The sequence below is a fragment of the Vipera berus genome (assembly GCF_964194415.1).
Source record: "Vipera berus genome assembly, chromosome: 1".
Taxonomy (NCBI): domain Eukaryota; kingdom Metazoa; phylum Chordata; class Lepidosauria; order Squamata; family Viperidae; genus Vipera; species Vipera berus.
This window is the reverse complement of record NC_138202.1, coordinates 340,760,424-340,780,722: the sequence shown is the minus strand read 5'-3', so window position 1 is coordinate 340,780,722 and position 20,299 is coordinate 340,760,424. Positions and strand designations below refer to the sequence as shown.

The following is a 20,299-nucleotide window of genomic DNA, read 5'->3' as shown; positions in this document are numbered from 1 at the left end:
GGAGCGAGTCACCCTAAACAGGGCAGCCGGGCGATTATCTGCAGACGCAATAAGGGTGGCGAAGTGGTTAGACCTCGCCTCCCTAATTGCAGCGAGATAAGACCTAATAAAGGCTCTTAGTCGCAATCGGTCGGGTTCGGATCGGCTGGACCTCCAACCGCTCTCTAGGCCCCGTCTCCGACGCTTCATCTCCCGGAGCTCCGCAGAAAACCATGGAGCCCGACGGGATCTGCACCGGGTCAGGGGCCGCAAGGGTACAACTCGGTCAAGGGCCTCAGTGGCCGTCCTTTCCCAGGCTTCCACTAAGGCCTCGGCCGAGCTGTGAGCGAGGGAGGCAGGTGGGGACCCCAGCGCCGCCTGGAACCTCTGGGGATCCATTAAGCGTCTGGGGCGGTACCATTTAAGTGGTTCCAAGCACCCACGGCGGGGGGTGGCAAAACGGAAGACCAGCCGCAGGAGATGATGATCGGTCCATGACAGGGGCATAATAATTGGAGAGCCCCCACCGAGATCATCTAACCACCGTCCAGACAAGAAAACAAGGTCGAGGGTGTGGCCTCCTTCATGAGTCGGTCCCGTAATTACTTGCGTCAGGTCCATGGCCGTCAATTTATTGCACAATACTGACACAACATATTTCAATACAGTTTACACATGAGGAGCTTGGGGGAATCATATTTTGTCTTAGCACTGTTTGCCATTTCAACATAAAGAGTAACATCCACATTCCAATTACATTTCACTTTTTTTTTCCAGATGGCATTTTGGCTGCAATTTTATGCACATTTAATGAAACCCGCATTTATATATAGGACTGCACAAAAAGATTGTAAGGAACCAACAGATCTGATAAAATTATTTAAGTGTATAAAGAATAATAGAAATTACTAAATTAACATAATACATTAAGGATTACACATTATTTATGTAAAGCATTTATATCCAGATTATATTATTTATGCATATAAATTTTAATTTATTTGTACTGAAGGACAGCGTGGGGAGACGCTTTAGTTTCACAAATCAGCATACTTCTAGGAAAATAATAATCCTATGTTCTCAAAAATAAGTGTTCCACAGTGATTATTGTTTTTAGGATTGCAACCTAAATAATTTCTGAGGAGCATTTTTCCGAATAATTCCAAACTGTAGCAATGTGCACCATCCCCTCCCTAAACACTATATTGATTGTGATATCAGTAATTTTAATAATTAAGTATACTAAGATTCTTGACAAATTTTAGATTTCTACATTGACCAGAAGCTAGCTACTTGGGAGGCCTGATACATCAGAAGATCATTAATCTCCCAGCAAACTGACCCTAAGCAAAAGATAGGCAGCTAGCATGCTAACACTTAACTATTAGCTTCACAGGTCTCATGTATTTTCTACTTGTGCTGTTGCTAGCACCCTATTCTATTTCTGCTCAACAATTACGCACTGCATAGGAGACCTTGGGATTAACAAATGGCAGTCACCCAAAGTAACAAACAATAAAAATGACAGGAAAGAAAAACCTGATGGGACTACGTTAGTCCTGATGGGGACTCATCAAATATTTGATGAACATCTGGATTCAAGAGACAGAAAAGTACATTTTCTAAAGTTTTAATTATTCCTTTTTTGAAAATTCTTCTGCCACTATATTTTTCTCCACCATCTACGGTATTTTCTATACGCTACTAAAATTCTCCTGTTTGTGCCCTTCAGTTAGACCAAATGGCACATTATACCAGAATAATTTTTGAATAAAGGTATCTCAAATCTGCTGAGTTAAAGGATGTGTAAAATATTCTTGTGGAATTGAAATTTACTCATTGTTTATACCTGTGAGGCGAAAGCAATTGTAATTACTCGTGAATAGGTCCAAATAGATCATTTATTGGTGATCACCTATATTACAGGAATCTTGCCAGACTGCCTGCTTTCCCTCGGGAAATGGCAGCTATAGACCTTAAGGGTTCGATCTCAGATGTTTCCTCCTCTAGATTCTAAGCTGAAATGACTCCTTACTCCCACTAGAGAAGACCCCTCACCTTCCACCAATGGTTCTACCACATTGCCAGTTTAGTTCCAAATTTCTGACTGTTGTAGCATTCATGCAGTCACATCATATACTTGATAATATGATGATGGGAACATTCAGCATGGGAATAAAACCAATATGGTCAGCCTAATTATGCCATGTGGAAAGAGAGGGGGGATATTACAGTCAAGAGGTGACACCAAACATCAGGAAGCAGCAAGGAAGAACACAGATCAGATGGGTTACATCGGACTGCACTACCTTTCTCTCAAAAGATAACAGGTAGTAGGTTGTCTAGTAGAATTCCAAAAGGATGGCAACCATTGGTCCAATCGAATACCATAAAAACATGAGACTTTGTCAATCAAAAAGTGAGCACGTGTTGCTAACTCATCCATCTTAATTTGGCTCAACCTAATATAATATCTTACCTATACTGAAATTATACATTCTGCTAAACCATACTTTGAATATCACTTTTAAGTAAGCTGTGATTGGCTGAATTAGTGCAACACACTGATCCATAGCTGTATGGATACCAAGGTAACTGAATCCACATTACAATCAACACAATTCAACAAATCGTACTGTAGCTCAGCAGTTGGAAGAGGCACACTGAGTACTATTGGATAAGGAGATGTGAACTATTTTTCATGTCTCCTCTTCATCTAACCTTTATATCAAGACATAAACTACTGTGATTGGCTCAGTTGCAGAAAATAAATTGCAGATCCATCTCTGCAAGGAAACATGTATTTAAAAACTATCAACAGGTAAAGCTCTCGGTGTAAAGACCAGGCACAATTCATTTTCATAATCATTTCATTTTTTATGAAGAATGTAATCTAGATAGCTTGAAGAAACCATAACATATCCAACAAATGAAATTATCATTTATCAGAAAGATGGAAATAAATTAATCTTCAACACATCTATAAATACCCCAGCAGATTTATAGTTAAAACAATAACTTTCAACATATCTATACATACCCCAGCACAGATTTATAATTAAAACAATAACTTTGAGCACAGACTTAAGGGATTTTTTCAGCCATTTTCTTCTAAAAAAAAACACCTCACTATTCAGAGGTACTTCATTCTTTTGTTCTAAAAGTTGTAACAATGAAATCATGAGCAGCAGAAATGGAAGTTGTACAAAATAAAGTGCTGCTATATACTTCTGCCACCAGGTGGCTACATCAACAGCTGAGTCTGCAGAAAGAATCCTTTGAAACATTTCACCCTGGCAAGATCCACTTTTGCAAAGCAGTGCAAAGCGAGTGAGGCAGTTGGACTGTGGAGGTCAGCTGTGTGCAAGAGCCCTTTAAAAACCTCTGCAAGCAATATGATCATTCTTATCTATGGCTGCGACTATTCTGTAGTCTCCACATTAACGTGCTTCCTTTTAGGAGGATTTTTCTTCTTTGAAGCAAGAAGCATAGGGCAAATTCCGGTGAGCTCCACAGCTAGGTTTGGAGGACAAATTCTCCTGCAAGACAGACAGATTCCAACACATATCAGTAATACCACAGTTCACAGAACTCAGACCGGTAATAATAAAGATGATTTACACACCAGTTTGCTCTCTTTCACGCTTCTTGTGCTAAGGGCCTACCACCATGTTATCTTGAATTCATAGATTGGGCGCTTGCAGTAGTAATGGTTAATCAAGTGTTTGTCACACACCCCAATACATTGGTGGTCAACTGTGATGCCCCTGTTGGAAAGGTCCGTCACAATGCAATGGAGGAGGTCATACACATCTGCCACGGCTTCCCAGGGCCCAAAAGATACATCCACCTCACAATGGTGCTCAAAAAGTTTGGCCTCCCCTTCACTCCTCTCAAAACGGAGGGAGTTGAAAAGTGGGCACTCGTAGGGCGTGATGGGCATCTCTTCTTTGAAGACACAGATCTTTAGCTTAGCAAAGCGTGCTTTCCTTTGCATTGCCCGCAGCTTAGCTATTTCAATGATTCGCTCCAAGTGCTCTAAAAAGCAAAAGAGAAACAATGATTGAAATACGGTGAGAATGCCTTTCCACATACTGTTTTGTCATTAAACAATTTAACAAAGCGAAACAACAAAAACAAAATCCTCTTGCAACTTGTATCGGTGAGGAAAAAAATAATTATACAGTTAAAGCTACCGTCTTGATTTTTAAAATAACACCTGTTCTAAATTCTTAGCACATCTGAGCACCTGGTCTACCAACATACATATGACTTAAAGTGGGGTTTGCTGCATCTCTTCCTTGTGACTCATTTACAGTGCTATCCATCTATCCTTGAACCCACAAGGAACTGTTGGCATAAGCCTTGCTGCCAACGCCAATCCCTATCCTGCTGCAAGTGTGATAGTGATATCCTTACTGACTGTGCACAGCCCAGATTAAGGCAAGGAATTCAGTTGTTCCCCTTCCCTTTATCTAAAAGTCAACTACCCCTTTAAAATGGGCTGGAATAGGAAAGGTGGTGAGCTTTGATGGTTGATGAGTAACAACACATCTCCCCACCCACCCATCCCACATGTAATTGGATTTTATTTATTTATTTATTTATTTGATTTATATACCGCCTTTCTCCTGAAGGACTCAGGGTGGTTAATGTTTCGTTTCAACTTATCTGTATGAGTATATGTATACAATAGGTAAATTAATCAATGGGATAGCATTTGTTTGTTGGATTGCTTGATTTCTATAGCCACCCATCTTAACAAATGACCGTGGGTGGCTCATGGTTTAAAACATGTTAGAATTAAAATCTTAAAAATATTTTAAAACAATAAAAACAGTAAATAGTAAAAAAAACATTAAAACGTCTAATTCAAAGTACACACAAAACAACTCCATCACTGGAGGTTTTCGAAAATAGACTGGACAGCCATTTGATTGGGATGATCTAAGACTCCTGCCTTGAGCAGGGATTGGGACTAGAAGACTTTGTTACAATATTTTTAAACATAGATTTAGCTTTCTTACAGAAGAACACTAAACCTGTGATTAAAAATAGCCTCTGCTAACAGTTAACAAGGATGCAGGAGGGTTGCAGGAGTTACACCACAGCTTGTAACAGTGCATGCCTCTCAACTAATAGGAGGTATGCACAAGTGAGCAGTGTGGTGAACAGAAGACTACCAACGCCACATACAGCATCCCTCCAATACTGATTAAAAAAAACCTCTTTTATGGCACTAAACATCTAAAACTTGATTGAACTGTACATGATAGGCTATGAAGTGGTAGTATGAAAGCCAGCTCGTACTCCCATTTTATGCACAGTCACTACCACCAGCAGCCAGCTGTCATTCAACCAGTTGAAGTGATTGTACCAAGATTGTCCCAAAGCCTATCAAGCTAAAGGGGAAAGCCCAATTTGAAAGAATTGAACTCTTACTGCCTATCAGTCCACCCAGGTAAACCAGACAGGAAACATAAGCAGATGAGCTAATTGTACTTTATCTTACGGCTACGTTAACAGAATCTTGAAAGTCTGAAGGTACCAATCTCCCCTGTCTGATCAATTAGGCCAAGTCCTTCCTAAGTTTGACCATTAAGCCACTGGGGGCTCATCCCTCTCGTATGAAATTTCCTAGGCAGCATCTCTTCCCCTTATCACTTGAGATCATTCTCATACCATTACACTGCCAAAAGCAGAATGGGCCTTGGGGGACAGTGCCCTGGGATAGGGAGACACGGGCCCTCTCCAACCTAAAAGGGCCAATAGTTGCTGGGTTGATTCTACTCCCTGCACTCATTAGTCAGAACAATTACTTAAACATATCAGTTTGGAAAGTATGGCTTGTTACCTGCTTAACGGGAATATACTACTCTAAAACCAGAAGAGCTTTAAGCTGTTTTAGGTATGGATTTGGGATTAGATGAAACCAGAATCATGACACTGCAGAGAGCAAAGGATATGTTTGAGATATGTACCCTGACTAGGTACAAGTAGGGAAAGTCCCTAAATTCACTAAAACGAGCAAGAGCCGGAGAAGAGATAAAATTTTTCATTTCTGAACTTCTAAAATGGTGACTTGGCAGAAGGCAATAAACTACCACAATTGCTACATTCTCAATTTACCTTTGTAATAGGGCATTAAGCCCAGGAAAGCCTGCCGCACTTTCTCTCCTTTCAGGGGCTGGAGCTCTTCTAGACTGTCTAGCAATGGTCCTATGGAATAATACTGAGCTTCCTTGTAAACAGACCTCACTCGTTCTCTTGGAGGTAAGTCACCAGATCGTAGAAAATTAAGTACATCCCTAAAAACAAAAAGGAAACAAACAGAACTGCTGAAATAGTGGCTACCTCTTCTCTTTTCAGAAACGTTATGGAATGTAGCGGTTTATTATTTAAATATTTTTTTAAAATAGTTAAAAACTCATCAAGTAGCATATTTTCATTTTAAGTTCTTAAAAATATAGATTGCAAGCGCCATTTTGAAGGGCCATTCCCTCTTCATTTGTGCACGGGAAAAAGCATCTATGATGAAGTTTGGGGTCAAGTATGTATGAACTATTTAAAGACAGAAAATGCAATACATTATTTAAGTAACCAAGACTATAACTATAAAGACAGTTTCCTGAGAATAAATTCCATTGAAAGTTGCATCCTAACATATTGAATAACCAGAAGTGAAACTACAGACAACTGGCAATATCAAGGAGCAAAAAAAATGTGAAAATGTATCAAAAACATTGCTTTCTAAAACAGTTAGAGTACCTGTTGCAACATGGATGTTACTTAACCATGTATCTAAAACATGCTTTCTAAAACACTAACTGTTGCAACCTGGATGTTACTTAACCAAGTAGCAATCCTTGACATGCTACATATTTTCTGCGTGCCCCATTCTGAAGAAAACATGAGTGCAAAGGTAGAAGAGCTATATGAACTGAACTGTCTTGATGATACAAAATTAACCTACAGGTTCAAGTACTTTGTGGGGGGGGAAATAGCACATAGTCAAATATTACGTACCCAAAATATGTTCCATCTCTGTCAATAAAATATCTGCCCTCAGCATCTGTTGGGATGTAATGCCGGCCACTGAACATGGCTGACAACATGGTATCTTCATGACGTCTCAGTGTTGATAGCCTGGTCATGAAATGGGTGCCTCCAACATTTAGTGGAACTACTTCAGGAAACTGGAAATAATAAATGGTTTTGAAAATTAAATATGGCATGGATAAAATAGAAAAGTGTTTTCATTCTCACATATCAGAATTTGGATCATTAATGAACAACAGGTAGTCCTTGACTTACAACAGTTTATGGACCATTCAAAGTTACAATGGCACTGAAGAAAGTGACTTATGACCGTTTTTCACACGACTGTTGCGGCATCCCCATGATCATGTGATCAAAACTCAAGACACTTGACCACCGACTCATATTTATGACTGCAGTTTCCCAAGCGTCATGTGATCACCTTTTGCAACCTTCTGACAAACAAAGTCACTGGGGAAGCCAGATTTATTTTACAACCATGTTACTAACTTAGCAACTGCAGTGATTCACTTAACAAATGTGGCCCCAAGGTAAAATGAGGTAAATGTCTCACTTAGCAACATAAATTTTGGGCTCAATTATGGCCATAAGTCGAGGATTACCTGTAAACAATCCTCCAAGAAAAGTATATCTGATTCCAACAATGTCTTCTCTTAGACAACAATTGTGGATATGCCTGCTAATCCATTTGTAGAATATCAATCTTTTCAGTGAGCAGACTGCTTTATTTCTTGTAAATTTGTTTTTTTTTCTCTTTTGAAAATATATATTGATTTAAAGTTTGTATTTAAGGATTACAGATTTCATGGACTACCTTTGGAGGAAGATTATTATATAAATTACCGTATATACTTGAGTATAAGCCGACTCGAGTATAAGCCGAGACCCCCAATTTCACCCCCAAAAACTGGAAAAAGTTATTGACTCGAGTATAAGCCGATCCGCCGTTCTGCAAGCCTCTGCCGCCAGCAGAGGCTCGATCCGCCATTTTGCAAGCCTGAATACACAGGAATACCCTGTGTGGCCGCGGCTCGTCGGCAGGTCTCCGTTCCTCCTGCCGACCTTTGGGGAGGTTTGGGCGCCTCCCCAAACCTCCCCAAACCTCGGCAGGTCTCCGTTCCTCCTGCCGACCTTTGGGGAGGTTTGGGCGCCTCCCCAAACCTCCCCAAACCTCGGCAGGTCTCCGTTCCTCCTGCCGACCTTTGGGGAGGTTTGGGCGCCTCCCCAAACCTCCCCAAACCTCGGCAGGTCTCCGTTCCTCCTGCCGACCTTTGGGGAGGTTTGGGCGCCTCCCCAAACCTCGGCAGGTCTCCGTTCCTCCTGCCGACCTTTGGGGAGGTTTGGGCGCCACCCCAAACCTCTGCAGGTCTCCGTTCCTCCGCGCAGACCTGCCGACCTTTGGGGAGGTTTGGGCGCCTCCCCAAACCTCGGCAGGTCTCCGTTCCTCCTGCCGACCTTTGGGGAGGTTTGGGCGCCTCCCCAAACCTCCCCAAACCTCGGCAGGTCTCCGTTCCTCCTGCCGACCTTTGGGGAGGTTTGGGCGCCTCCCCAAACCTCGGCAGGTCTCCGTTCCTCCTGCCGACCTTTGGGGAGGTTTGGGCGCCTCCCCAAACCTCGGCAGGTCTCCGTTCCTCCTGCCGACCTTTGGGGAGGTTTGGGCGCCTCCCCAAACCTCCCCAAACCTCGGCAGGTCTCCGTTCCTCCTGCCGACCTTTGGGGAGGTTTGGGCGCCTCCCCAAACCTCCCCAAACCTCGGCAGGTCTCCGTTCCTCCTGCCGACCTTTGGGGAGGTTTGGGCGCCTCCCCAAACCTCCCCAAACCTCGGCAGGTCTCCGTTCCTCCTGCCGACCTTTGGGGAGGTTTGGGCGCCTCCCCAAACCTCGGCAGGTCTCCGTTCCTCCGCGCAGACCTGCCGACCTTTGGGGAGGTTTGGGCGCCTCCCCAAACCTCCCCAAACCTCGGCAGGTCTCCGTTCTTCCTGCCGACCTTTGGGGAGGTTTGGGCGCCTCCCCAAACCTCGGCAGGTCTCCGTTCCTCCTGCCGACCTTTGGGGAGGTTTGGGCGCCTCCCCAAACCTCCCCAAACCTCAGCAGGTCTCCGTTCTTCCTGCCGACCTTTGGGGAGGTTTGGGCGCCTCCCCAAACCTCCCCAAACCTCGGCAGGTCTCCGTTCCTGTTTGGGGAGGTTTGGGCGCCTCCCCAAACCTCCCCAAACCTCGGCAGGTCTCCGTTCCTCCGCGCAGACCTGCCGACCTTTGGGGAGGTTTGGGCGCCTCCCCAAACGTCCCCAAACCTCGGCAGGTCTCCGTTCCTGTTTGGGGAGGTTTGGGCGCCTCCCCAAACCTCCCCAAACCTCGGCAGGTCTCCGTTCCTCCGCGCAGACCTGCCGACCTTTGGGGAGGTTTGGGCGCCTCCCCAAACGTCCCCAAACCTCGGCAGGTCTCCGTTCCTGTTTGGGGAGGTTTGGGCGCCTCCCCAAACCTCCCCAAACCTCGGCAGGTCTCCGTTCCTCCGCACAGACCTGCCAACGTTTGGGGAGGTTTGGGGAGGCGCCCAAACCTCCCCAAAGGTCGGCAGAAAGAACGGAGACCTGCCGAGGTTTGGGGAGGTTTGGGGAGGCGCCCAAACCTCCCCAAAGGTCGGCAGGTCTGCGCGGAGGAACGGAGACCTGCCGAGGTTTGGGGACGTTTGGGGAGGCGCCCAAACCTCCCCAAAGGTCGGCAGGTCTGCGCGGAGGAACGGAGACCTGCCGAGGTTTGGGGAGGTTTGGGGAGGCGCCCAAACCTCCCCAAACAGGAACGGAGACCTGCCGAGGTTTGGGGAGGTTTGGGGAGGCGCCCAAACCTCCCCAAAGGTCGGCAGGTCTGCGCGGAGGAACGGAGACCTGCCGAGGTTTGGGGAGGTTTGGGGAGGCGCCCAAACCTCCCCAAACAGGAACGGAGACCTGCCGAGGTTTGGGGACGTTTGGGGAGGCGCCCAAACCTCCCCAAAGGTCGGCAGGTCTGCGCGGAGGAACGGAGACCTGCCGAGGTTTGGGGAGGCGCCCAAACCTCCCCAAACAGGAACGGAGACCTGCCGAGGTTTGGGGACGTTTGGGGAGGCGCCCAAACCTCCCCAAAGGTTGGCAGGTCTGCGCGGAGGAACGGAGACCTGCCGAGGTTTGGGGAGGTTTGGGGAGGCGCCCAAACCTCCCCAAACAGGAACGGAGACCTGCCGAGGTTTGGGGAGGTTTGGGGAGGCGCCCAAACCTCCCCAAACGTCGGCAGGTCTGCGCGGAGGAACGGAGACCTGCCGAGGTTTGGGGAGGTTTGGGGAGGCGCCCAAACCTCCCCAAACAGGAACGGAGACCTGCCGAGGTTTGGGGACGTTTGGGGAGGCGCCCAAACCTCCCCAAAGGTCGGCAGGTCTGCGCGGAGGAACGGAGACCTGCCGAGGTTTGGGGAGGCGCCCAAACCTCCCCAAAGGTCGGCAGGAGGAACGGAGACCTGCCGAGGTTTGGGGAGGTTTGGGGAGGCGCCCAAACCTCCCCAAAGGTCGGCAGGAGGAACGGAGACCTGCCGAGGTTTGGGGAGGTTTGGGGAGGCGCCCAAACCTCCCCAAAGGTCGGCAGGAGGAACGGAGACCTGCCGAGGTTTGGGGAGGCGCCCAAACCTCCCCAAAGGTCGGCAGGAGGAACGGAGACCTGCCGAGGTTTGGGGAGGTTTGGGGAGGCGCCCAAACCTCCCCAAAGGTCGGCAGGAGGAACGGAGACCTGCCGAGGTTTGGGGAGGCGCCCAAACCTCCCCAAAGGTCGGCAGGAGGAACGGAGACCTGCCGAGGTTTGGGGAGGTTTGGGGAGGCGCCCAAACCTCCCCAAAGGTCGGCAGGAGGAACGGAGACCTGCCGAGGTTTGGGGAGGTTTGGGGAGGCGCCCAAACCTCCCCAAACGTCGGCAGGTCTGCGCGGAGGAACGGAGACCTGCCGAGGTTTGGGGAGGCGCCCAAACCTCCCCAAACGTCGGCAAGTCTCCGTTCCTCCGCGCCCTGCCTGCCTGCTTCTTTCCGCTGCGGAAAGAAGCAGGCAGGCAAGGCGCGGAGTTTGGGGAGGTGCGCGCGCACCTCCCCAAACCTCCCCAAACTTCGGCAGGTCTCGGACGGCGGTGGCTTGGGAGAGGTGCGGGCGATCCCGGAAGCACCAAAGCCTCGGCCGCGCACAAGTCCTCGGTAAGTTTTTTTTGTTGACTGGAGTATAAGCCGAAGTGGAATTTTTCAGCCCAAAAAGTGGGCTGAAAAATTCGGCTTATACTCAAGTATATACGGTAATAATAACAATTGGCAATAGAATCAAGACTGCAATAAGGTCCTTCTTAGATGATTTTAAAAAGAATTAAGAGACAATTTTAAAGGGCTATAAATAGTTAAACGTCAAACAGCTATATTTCATTTGATAATATGTGGAATTATTTAAATCACAATGCTAGAATAAACATGGTTGGAAACAAAAGGTAGGGAGTTCCTAATATATCCTATTTCTATCACTCTTAGAAGTAGGCAGGCAGGCTTGAAAAAAGATAGTTGTTTAGCCAACTTGTGCCCAAACCATTTAATAAAATCATCACAATTCTGAATTGTGCTGAAACCAAACTGGTAATTAGTACATCTGCGGCACAGTTAATGCAATATCAGTCATGTGAATGTTTATTCTACCTACACTGCTGCAATCTGGATAAATGATGTTTCTAGATAGTCCTCAAAACAAGTCCTGTATACAGCATTCTGCAGTAAAAAAGCATCCATGTAACATTTGTTTTAACATATATTTCACCAAGGGCAGGTCTGACAGAGCCTAAGCAGGGTAAAAACATACTGTAATTGGGCACAGCTGCTATCTGAGCATCCAGAGACAAAGCAGTCCAGATGTATTCCTAAGCCTATATGAAACATAAAGATTAAGTATGCCACTTAATACCAGTTGCTGGGTTTCTATAGCACAGGCCAGTTTTTGGAGTATTTGGTGACAAAGGGGGGAGGGAGAATGCTGGACTAAATTGATCTAATTCAGATAGCTTCAATGTTCTGTCACCATGAATGTTGAAACTTACAGAATTTCTGGGGAGACTATATACAGAAGAGACAGAGAAAGGGTACATACAGATTCAAAGACCTTCACTAGGAACGACCAGTATACTCAAGCCAGTCTGTCTATCTGCAATAGCAAAATTATCTGTGAATTTTAGGAATTTTCATGCATTCAGAATCCTAATAAAACAGATTTGGTATTCTTAGAACGACCAAGAAAACTGACTAGGTTTGAATAGTGGTCCACTAAAGGATGCACAGGCCTCCTTTATCTGTGGTTTTCGTTGTATTCCAAAACCAAGAATATTGTTTAACATGAGGTGGGCCAGCCAGTCAGCTGAAATGAACTTCCCTGAAACTCAGCTTAACTTAAAAACACACATTTAGAAGAATTACTCTTACATGCAAAGAGGCAGTGTAGAACAGTGGTTACATTACTGGAGTGGAAATGAGGAGTTCAGTCTCAGCCATAGAAACTCATTTGGTGATTTTGAACCACTTATTCTCTCTCAGTGGATTGTTGTGGGGAAAAATGAGTGCTATGCAAGCTGCCTGGAGCTTCTGAACAAAAGGCAGGATAAAAGTCTAATTAAATAAAAATAAATACACGTGAAACCTAGTAGATATGGATAACTTGGAAAATTCTTAATTGTCAGAATATTTAAAAGCCAGGACAAACATATTGTAAGGATTTTAATTTATTTTAAAATTTTGCTTCAGTGATTTAATATTCCACTTCTGACCAGAATGAACTATAATAACAGCCCATCAATAAAGTATACTTCTATTTTCTTACAATAATTATTTATCCCCTATCACCAAAGGTTAAATCAAGTCACTAGCACAAGCTAGCCTGAACACAGAAGAAAAAGAAGTTTGAAAAAGTAATTCATATTCAGAACTGCTCTAGAGAAACTGCACTGGCAACTCCCACAAAGAGAATATTGCTATGCTAGCACCAGCAGAATAATGTACAAGGATACAGCATGTATTAAATCACTCACCTGCTGAGGAAGCAAGGGCAGCGAGTGCTCTGCCTGGGTTGCTGTTGGAGTGGCAGGCTCTTGAAAATCATCCTCTGCATCTGAGCTCGACATGGCATCGCCCAGGTGTCCACAGGCTTTGGTCTGCCCCGTGACTACAACCATCCCTCTGGCTCTTGTAACTGGGTCTGCTTGGCAGGCAGCCGTGGCAAGGCTAATGGGAAGTTGAGAGCCATGTTAATTCAAGAGCCCTTCTTTAAGGAAATCTAATAAGAATGGACCACTGTGGGGCAGCAGGCACTCAGGGATGCTCCACATTGGCTCTTTACAGGTGTCACTGCTATTCTCGGGAAGTGAATCACAATCTGCAATTATCTACAAGCTCTGAGGGACATGCCGTGGGAGGGCCCCCATTTACACAAAGCACCAGGAAACCTTCTTGTCAGATTTCATAGCCAACCAAATCCCCAGTGGAAATATGCTTCACTGACTGGTTGTTCAACTTGCTGTTAGTTGCAGGACTGTTATTTGCTTCTCCAAACTCAGCTTAACAGTTGGGAATACCTGGTGCTGAGTAGCCATTTGGTAATCCCCAAAGCTGTCAACCAAAGCTGCTCTCAGACTGGGCAGTCTGTTCTTGGACATTCCCCTGCTGAAAGTGGTTCCAAAATCACAATGCACAAAAGGAAATATTATTCAGCCAGATAATAATAATAATAATAATAATAATAATAATAATAATAATAATAATAATAATAATAATAATACAAGCAATTTACAGACATCTACTACCATTACATAGAATTTTACCATCATACATAGTTTGACAGAAATGGTTCTCTGGGAAGGGGCGGTGCCATAAGACCACGTATAAAAATGTGGGCTGCCAAATTTAAGTAGCCAATTTCTCAGTAGTGATCAAGAAATGGAAACAGAAAATTAAAGGTGCTTTTTAGTTTGTTTTTTACCTGGATTTTTATGTATTTTATTCAAGGATTGGTGATACTGCTTTTAATTAATGTTTCATTTTCTTGGTCACTTCAAACATCACAACACACAATGGAGCATAACATCTGGACTGCAAGTAAGCAGCCCTGGAAAGGAGGAGTTTGCTCATATGTTTGAAATAAAAAAATACATTAGTTTTACCTTGAAGATGTATTTCTTGGACTAGGAACAATCTATGCTACAGAACACACTTTTTAAATCTCTTGAGGCCTATAGAAACTATTTTTGTTCCTATTCTACACCATCTAGGAATTATATACTTATCCTGAATAGCAGCATAAAAGAGAACCTAATGCAACTTTGCTCTTATCCTAGAAGCAAGATGGATAGTGCCTAAATTTGATTAAATAAATGAAAATATAATAGGTAAAAAATACCGTAAGAGTTTATTCTAGTATACACTTTCAGATTTTGGTCCAAATTTTGTAGAATCATAAATGCAAAACACTTCATCAAGCAAAGTTTTGGTACTGTATTCTCCCAGTTGATATTTGTCAGAAAATATTTCTATTTATCCTTTTCTATTTTCATTTCCTTTTTATTTTTTTGTAGATTTCCACTTTACATTTTATATTGTAAATGGTAGACATGCATACATCTGACACCCTTTAATTACAGCACAATATTTGTTCTAAACTGATTTTAAAATTATCTCATCTAATAGATTACATGAAAAAATGTTCTCCCAATTTGCAAGCCACATACCTATTTGTATTCCTCATATAATTTTTGATTGGTGCTTCATAATTTATGTAAATGAGTAGATCTGTTTGCAGAGTAGGTAGTCATATTAGTAGGAGGAACAGCAGAATCTTTTGGCATTTATTATGACAGAAGCTTTAATGGGCTCAGCCAAGATCGTCTTTTCCTTTTTGCTCTTACTCAATCTTATTCAATTAGACAGAATAACCTACAGATCTCTTTTCCAATTCACAGAAAGATCTTCATAAACCCATCCTACAATAAACCCACTCTGATTCTTAATCTTATTGAATTAACCCAAATTATTACGTGATTATTGAGAACTAAAATACAAAGACTGAATTTGCACCATCTTTTTCCATCTGGTAGATCTTCATCCTCTTTTGCTGCTTAAGGAAAGCCAAATGCAGATCATAACACCCCTGCTTTGTCCATGGGGACTTGAGCACAGGTGGGCCTTTTTACCTTGTTGATAAGAAGAAGCCTAATGCTGTTTCTCAGCTGATGCTGCATGAGGTGCAAATTACAATTACTGTAAGGCACAGCTTTCCTGGTAGAATGGCACCCAAGCTAACCATAGGACAAAAAAGTATCTGAGCTGCAACCTTGCCTTTAGACCAGGCGTGTCCAAACTCAGGCAAGTAAGCCACATGCAGCCGTGGACAGCTAGCAGTGCAACCCCACAAGATCGTAAACTTTTAACATTTATGTGCATTTCATATACATTTATCTATTATATGCAATCCAAGACAATTCCTCATCACTCATTGCAGCCCAGGCAAGCCAAAAGGTTGGACACGCCTGCTTTAGATTCCAGTTCAAATTTCATACAAAAGCTAAACAAAAATTAAAACAGCTGAGCCAAATAAAGACTGTATCATTTACTTTCCCCATCCACACAGACAAGCCTCAACTTTATTGCTCCTTGTCCACTATATGGAGAACTGAAGTCCTCCTCTAATAACAGCAGCCACAAGCTGGTCTCCCTCCGAGCTAGCATTCCCCAGCTGGAGTCCACCAGCTATGGGGCTCTACAGCAGCCAAAATCCCCAGCCAGCAAAACCAAAAGTCAGGCTGGTTATAATTGATGAGGATTGTAATCTGAAATATCTGGAAGTTAAAATTAGAAAAGAACCCACCAAGGAGAAGGGGCATCCTTCTCCTCCCTCGCCCTCCGTTCTGCCACTGAGTAAATAAAACAAGTCTTGCTTGGCAGAAAGCAATCAAAAAGAAAAAGAATGGGCCAAAGTTTGGCTCTTGCTAAGGACCACACCCAAAAGGGGGAAGGTCTGCAACTTCCATGCTCCCAAAGGACCCCCATCTCTCGGGGGAAGGGGGAGAAACTGGGCTTCTTCACCTGCTCCTTTTGCCCACGCTCAGGAAAGGGGAGGAGCCTCAAGATCACTTAGTGCTCGGGGCGGAGCCAGGTTGCCGTAGGAGCTTCTGAGACCGGCCTTCCATGCGCTCACCTGTTGGTCTATTCGCCGATGAAAAATGGCGGCGATATTTGCCGCCACCAAAGCTGGTCCTCCTCGTTGCCTCCCGGATGAATTGGAGTGATATTTCGGCGCTCCTCAATCAAAGCCTGGCTCCCCGACCGACTTCCCCGCCCCGCAGGCCTTCGCCATCCGGGTACTTTGGGATTGAGGAGGACAAGACAGATTATAGGCTGTCCAGTGGACGGAGTGAGGCCAAAAAAGCTCCGCCCCTTTCTCTGCTACATCCTCCAACTGGCTCAAGCCCTTTTCTATCTCCCATGGCGACGAGATACAGCAACGGAAGGTCTCCGCTCCGACTCTCACGCTTCTTCTGGTTGCCAGGGAGACGGAGGCTCACAACGAGCAGCCGAAGTGATGTATGGAGAATTTAACTTGCTCCGCCAATAAATAATGAATACGCTTCGTCTCTGTTGTTTGCTACCTATTATTATATCTTCCCCTTGAAATGAAGTAGAGCAATTCTTCTGTGGGGAAGGGGAGATAAATGTTCCAAATGATGGGTGTGTTCACACAATGCACTTACGTTTGTTGTTGAATTAACCCATTTTCTGGGTTTATGCAATATGTTAAATAGGTTTTTTTAAAGGGAGCAATTGCCTGGTGATGGTGGTGGCCAGTGCTTTTTTTGTAAAAGAAAAAGGTGCCGGAACTCACACATGTCATACAACCCGCCTTGCCTACCCTACAAGGTTCCATAGAAGATATCTACACAAGTCATCTTATGACTAGAAGGAACTATTTTTAATATTAAGCACAAATCAAAAATATGGGGGCATAACCTCAAAGTGACAGAAGTTCAAAAGTAATGTCAGAAAGTATTATTTCCTAGAAAGAGTAGTGGAGGCCTGGAATCAATTTCCAGTGGAGATAGTGGGTCAATCATCAGTAATTAAATTTAAACATGCTTGGGATGAACATATGTCCATCATACAACAAAAAAATTTTAAAAAACCCTCAAGGGCAGACTCAATATATCACTTGGTCTTTTTCTGCATTTTCTATGTTTCTCTGAGCATGGTAACATGAACAAGACCTGAATGAAAGAATAAAGAATATTTGAGGGCAATTAATTTAACTTCTGTTTCAGGAATATTGTTGAAAGTACTGCATTGTTAAAAAATAAATAAACATCTAGAATAAAAAAAATTCCTGAAAAGGAACAACCATGGATTCCACAAAGGCAAGTTATTTCGTTAACTTTTAAAACTAACTCACCTGTCCTGGAATAAATGGCAGTTACTCGTGATTGGCAACAGATTAAAAGACAGAAAGCACAGTGGGATTAAGTGGATTTTTTTTCCCAAATGGGAGAGAGGCACATAGTAAGAGTTCCTCTAGGAATAGTGATAGTACAGTGCTTTTGAGCAGTGTATCACTCAAATTTATCACTCGAATTGTTCAGGGGATACCATAAGAAAGATACTGTCAGGACCCACCTCAATCCACATCTTAGGAAATAAGAACTCTTGGATGCAAGTTTAGTCCAAAAGGAAAATGTTTACTAGGATGGAATCGATTGTGGGAATACAAGACGGAATCTGAGAAAAGTTACATTTCAATCCTATATAAACCATTCCCATTCCAGCCCCTCCCCTCATCCATTTGGTCAGGCTGTCGTCAGTTGCTAGGTGTCAGGTCCTTCCATGGGAAAGGGAACTCTCCTTGGTTTTATGGTTATTGCTTTCCTTTTCAGTTGTAAATGAAGATACAATCCAGACCTGTCTGTCCCCCCTCCCTTCCCCAGTAAAACATCCCCTGTTGTTTGAAAATCGCTTTAGTAACCATCCTCTCCCCCCCCCCTCGGAGAGATGGCAGAATCCCCAGAAATAGCACGTTGTTCTACCTATACAATTATGAAATGTGATATAAATGGATTCTGACATTCGGCTCTCCTTTCAGAAAAAAGATGAGTCCATCTGTGGGGAAAGAAAACATAAATGTTAGCCTGGTTTGTTTGGATATTCTGTATGAAACCTCTTAAGCAACTTAGGTGCTTTAACATGGAGTTTGTTAACCCACTCATTTTCTGAGGAGGGGAGGTGTTTCCATGCCACTAAATATTGTATCATTCCATGGTGTTTTCTGGAATCTAAGATTTCTTTCACTTCAAAATGTTGTTCTCCTTCCACCATGATGGGGGGTGGTGGTGGTGGGATTTTTTCTCGTAGTGGTGATTGTTGTTCTCTCTTTAATAGACTGCAGTGGAAGGTTGGGTGTATTCATCTAAGATTTTTGGGTAGTTCTAATTCAACTGTTACTGGGTTTATGATTCTTTTAATTGGAAAAAATCCAATATATTTTGGTCCTAGTTTTTTACAGGGTTGGAGTGATTTCAGGTATTTTGTGGATAAATATACCATCTCTCCTACCCTAAATGGTGTGGGATCGGTTCTTTTTTTGTCTGCCTGTGTCTTGTATGCTTTTCTGGCATCTTCCAACGCTTTCCTAACGATTGGCCATGTATTTTGTAATTGAGCAATCCATTCCTTCAGATCAGGGATAACCGGTTCTTTTGGGGTTAGTTCTGGTATTGGGTTGAAACTCTGACCTGTAGCTACTTGAAAAGGAGTGTAACCTGTGCTTGAGTGGACTGCATTATTATATGCTACTTCTGCAAAAGGCAGTAGGTCCGTCCAGTCGGACTGCTGAAAATTAATATAGCATCTCAGATATTGTTCAAGTATATTATTAAGTCTTTCAGAAGCTCCGTCTGTCTGAGGATGGTGACTAGATGACAGTCCTTGGGTGGTTCCTAAGAGGGATAAAAATTCTTTCCAAAATGCCGACGTAAATTGCACCCCTCTGTCAGATATGATGCGTTGTGGTACCCCGTGCAATCTGTAAATATGCTGTACAAAAAGTTTTGCTAATGCTTTTGCAGTCGGGATTTTTTGGCAAGGTATGAAATGTACTTGCTTAGAGAACAGATCTGTGACAGTCCAGACTACGGTGTTTCCATTACTTTCTGGCAGTTCTACGATAAAATCCATGGCTATTTCTTTCCATGGGGCTGAGGGGTTTGCCACCGGTTGTAACAGACCTGGCGGTTTCCCTTGCAGTCTTTTGGCCATCACGCAAATTTGACAGCTACCCACATAGCTTTCTATGTCCTTTTTCATAGATGGCCACCAAAATTGCCTTTTAGTTAAGTGTAAGGTTTTCACAAAGCCAAAGTGTCCTGCTGATTTTGTATCATGGCACAGTTGCATGAAATTGATTCTCTGTGTGGCAGGTATATATAGTTTCTCCCCCACCCACGGCAATCCATCTTTAATTGTGCACACATGTTTATTTTTCTGGAACCATTCATCACTTTCCAAAGATTTCCTGAATTCTATTCCAGTTTGGCTATCTACCTTCGGCTTCATTTTTTCTTGTGCCCTGGTGGTGACTGGTGCTGCCAGTTGTTGTTCCGGTACAAGTGGTTTAAAGTCAGTAACTCTTGTGCTGTTATATTGGGGCATGCGGGATAATGCATCTGCCAGGAAGTTCTTTCCCCCCGGTAAGTGTTTGAGAGTGAAATTGAATCGGTGAAAATGTTGGGACCAGCGGGCTTGCTTAGGAGTGAGCTTCCTGGGCGTTTTTAGTGCTTCCAAATTTTTGTGGTCTGTCCAGACCTGGAAAGGTATTTTATTTCCTTCTAAAAATTGGCGCCATGTTAGTAATGCCCACCTCAACGAGAATGCCTCTTTTTCCCATATTGGCCAGCGTTGTTCTGTTTCTGTGAGTTTTCTGGATGTGTATGCGCATGGTTGCAATGTCCCCCCGTCATTTTCTTGTAATAGTACGGCTCCTACCGCTACATCACTCGCATCTGCCTGTATTACAAAAGGTTTGTCGGGATCTGGGTGTTTTAGGACAGGTTCAGCAGAAAAAAGTCTCTTTAGCCTCTCAAATGCTGCTTGACATTCCATTGACCATTTCAGAGGCTGGCTGGGTTTCACGGGTGACCCCCCCTTCGTTTTCAACAAATTTGTGAGGGGCATGGCTATTTGGCCAAATGCGGGGATGAA

At 44.0% G+C, this 20,299-nt stretch overlaps 1 protein-coding gene across 1 annotated transcript; it reads right to left on the bottom strand.

The window, feature by feature from the left end:
* Window positions 1-2,846: 2,846 nt before the first annotated feature.
* Window positions 2,847-13,727, bottom strand: KCTD7 (potassium channel tetramerization domain containing 7). The gene is made up of 6 exons (XM_081314295.1): window positions 13,642-13,727; window positions 13,099-13,291; window positions 7,006-7,175; window positions 6,109-6,287; window positions 3,605-4,017; window positions 2,847-3,518 (listed from the first exon to the last, which is right to left on the bottom strand). Exons 2-5 carry the CDS (start codon window positions 13,240-13,242, stop codon window positions 3,641-3,643), a joined length of 870 nt encoding a protein of 289 aa, XP_081170421.1. The 5' UTR covers window positions 13,243-13,291; window positions 13,642-13,727; the 3' UTR covers window positions 2,847-3,518; window positions 3,605-3,640.
* Window positions 13,728-20,299: the final 6,572 nt, after the last annotated feature.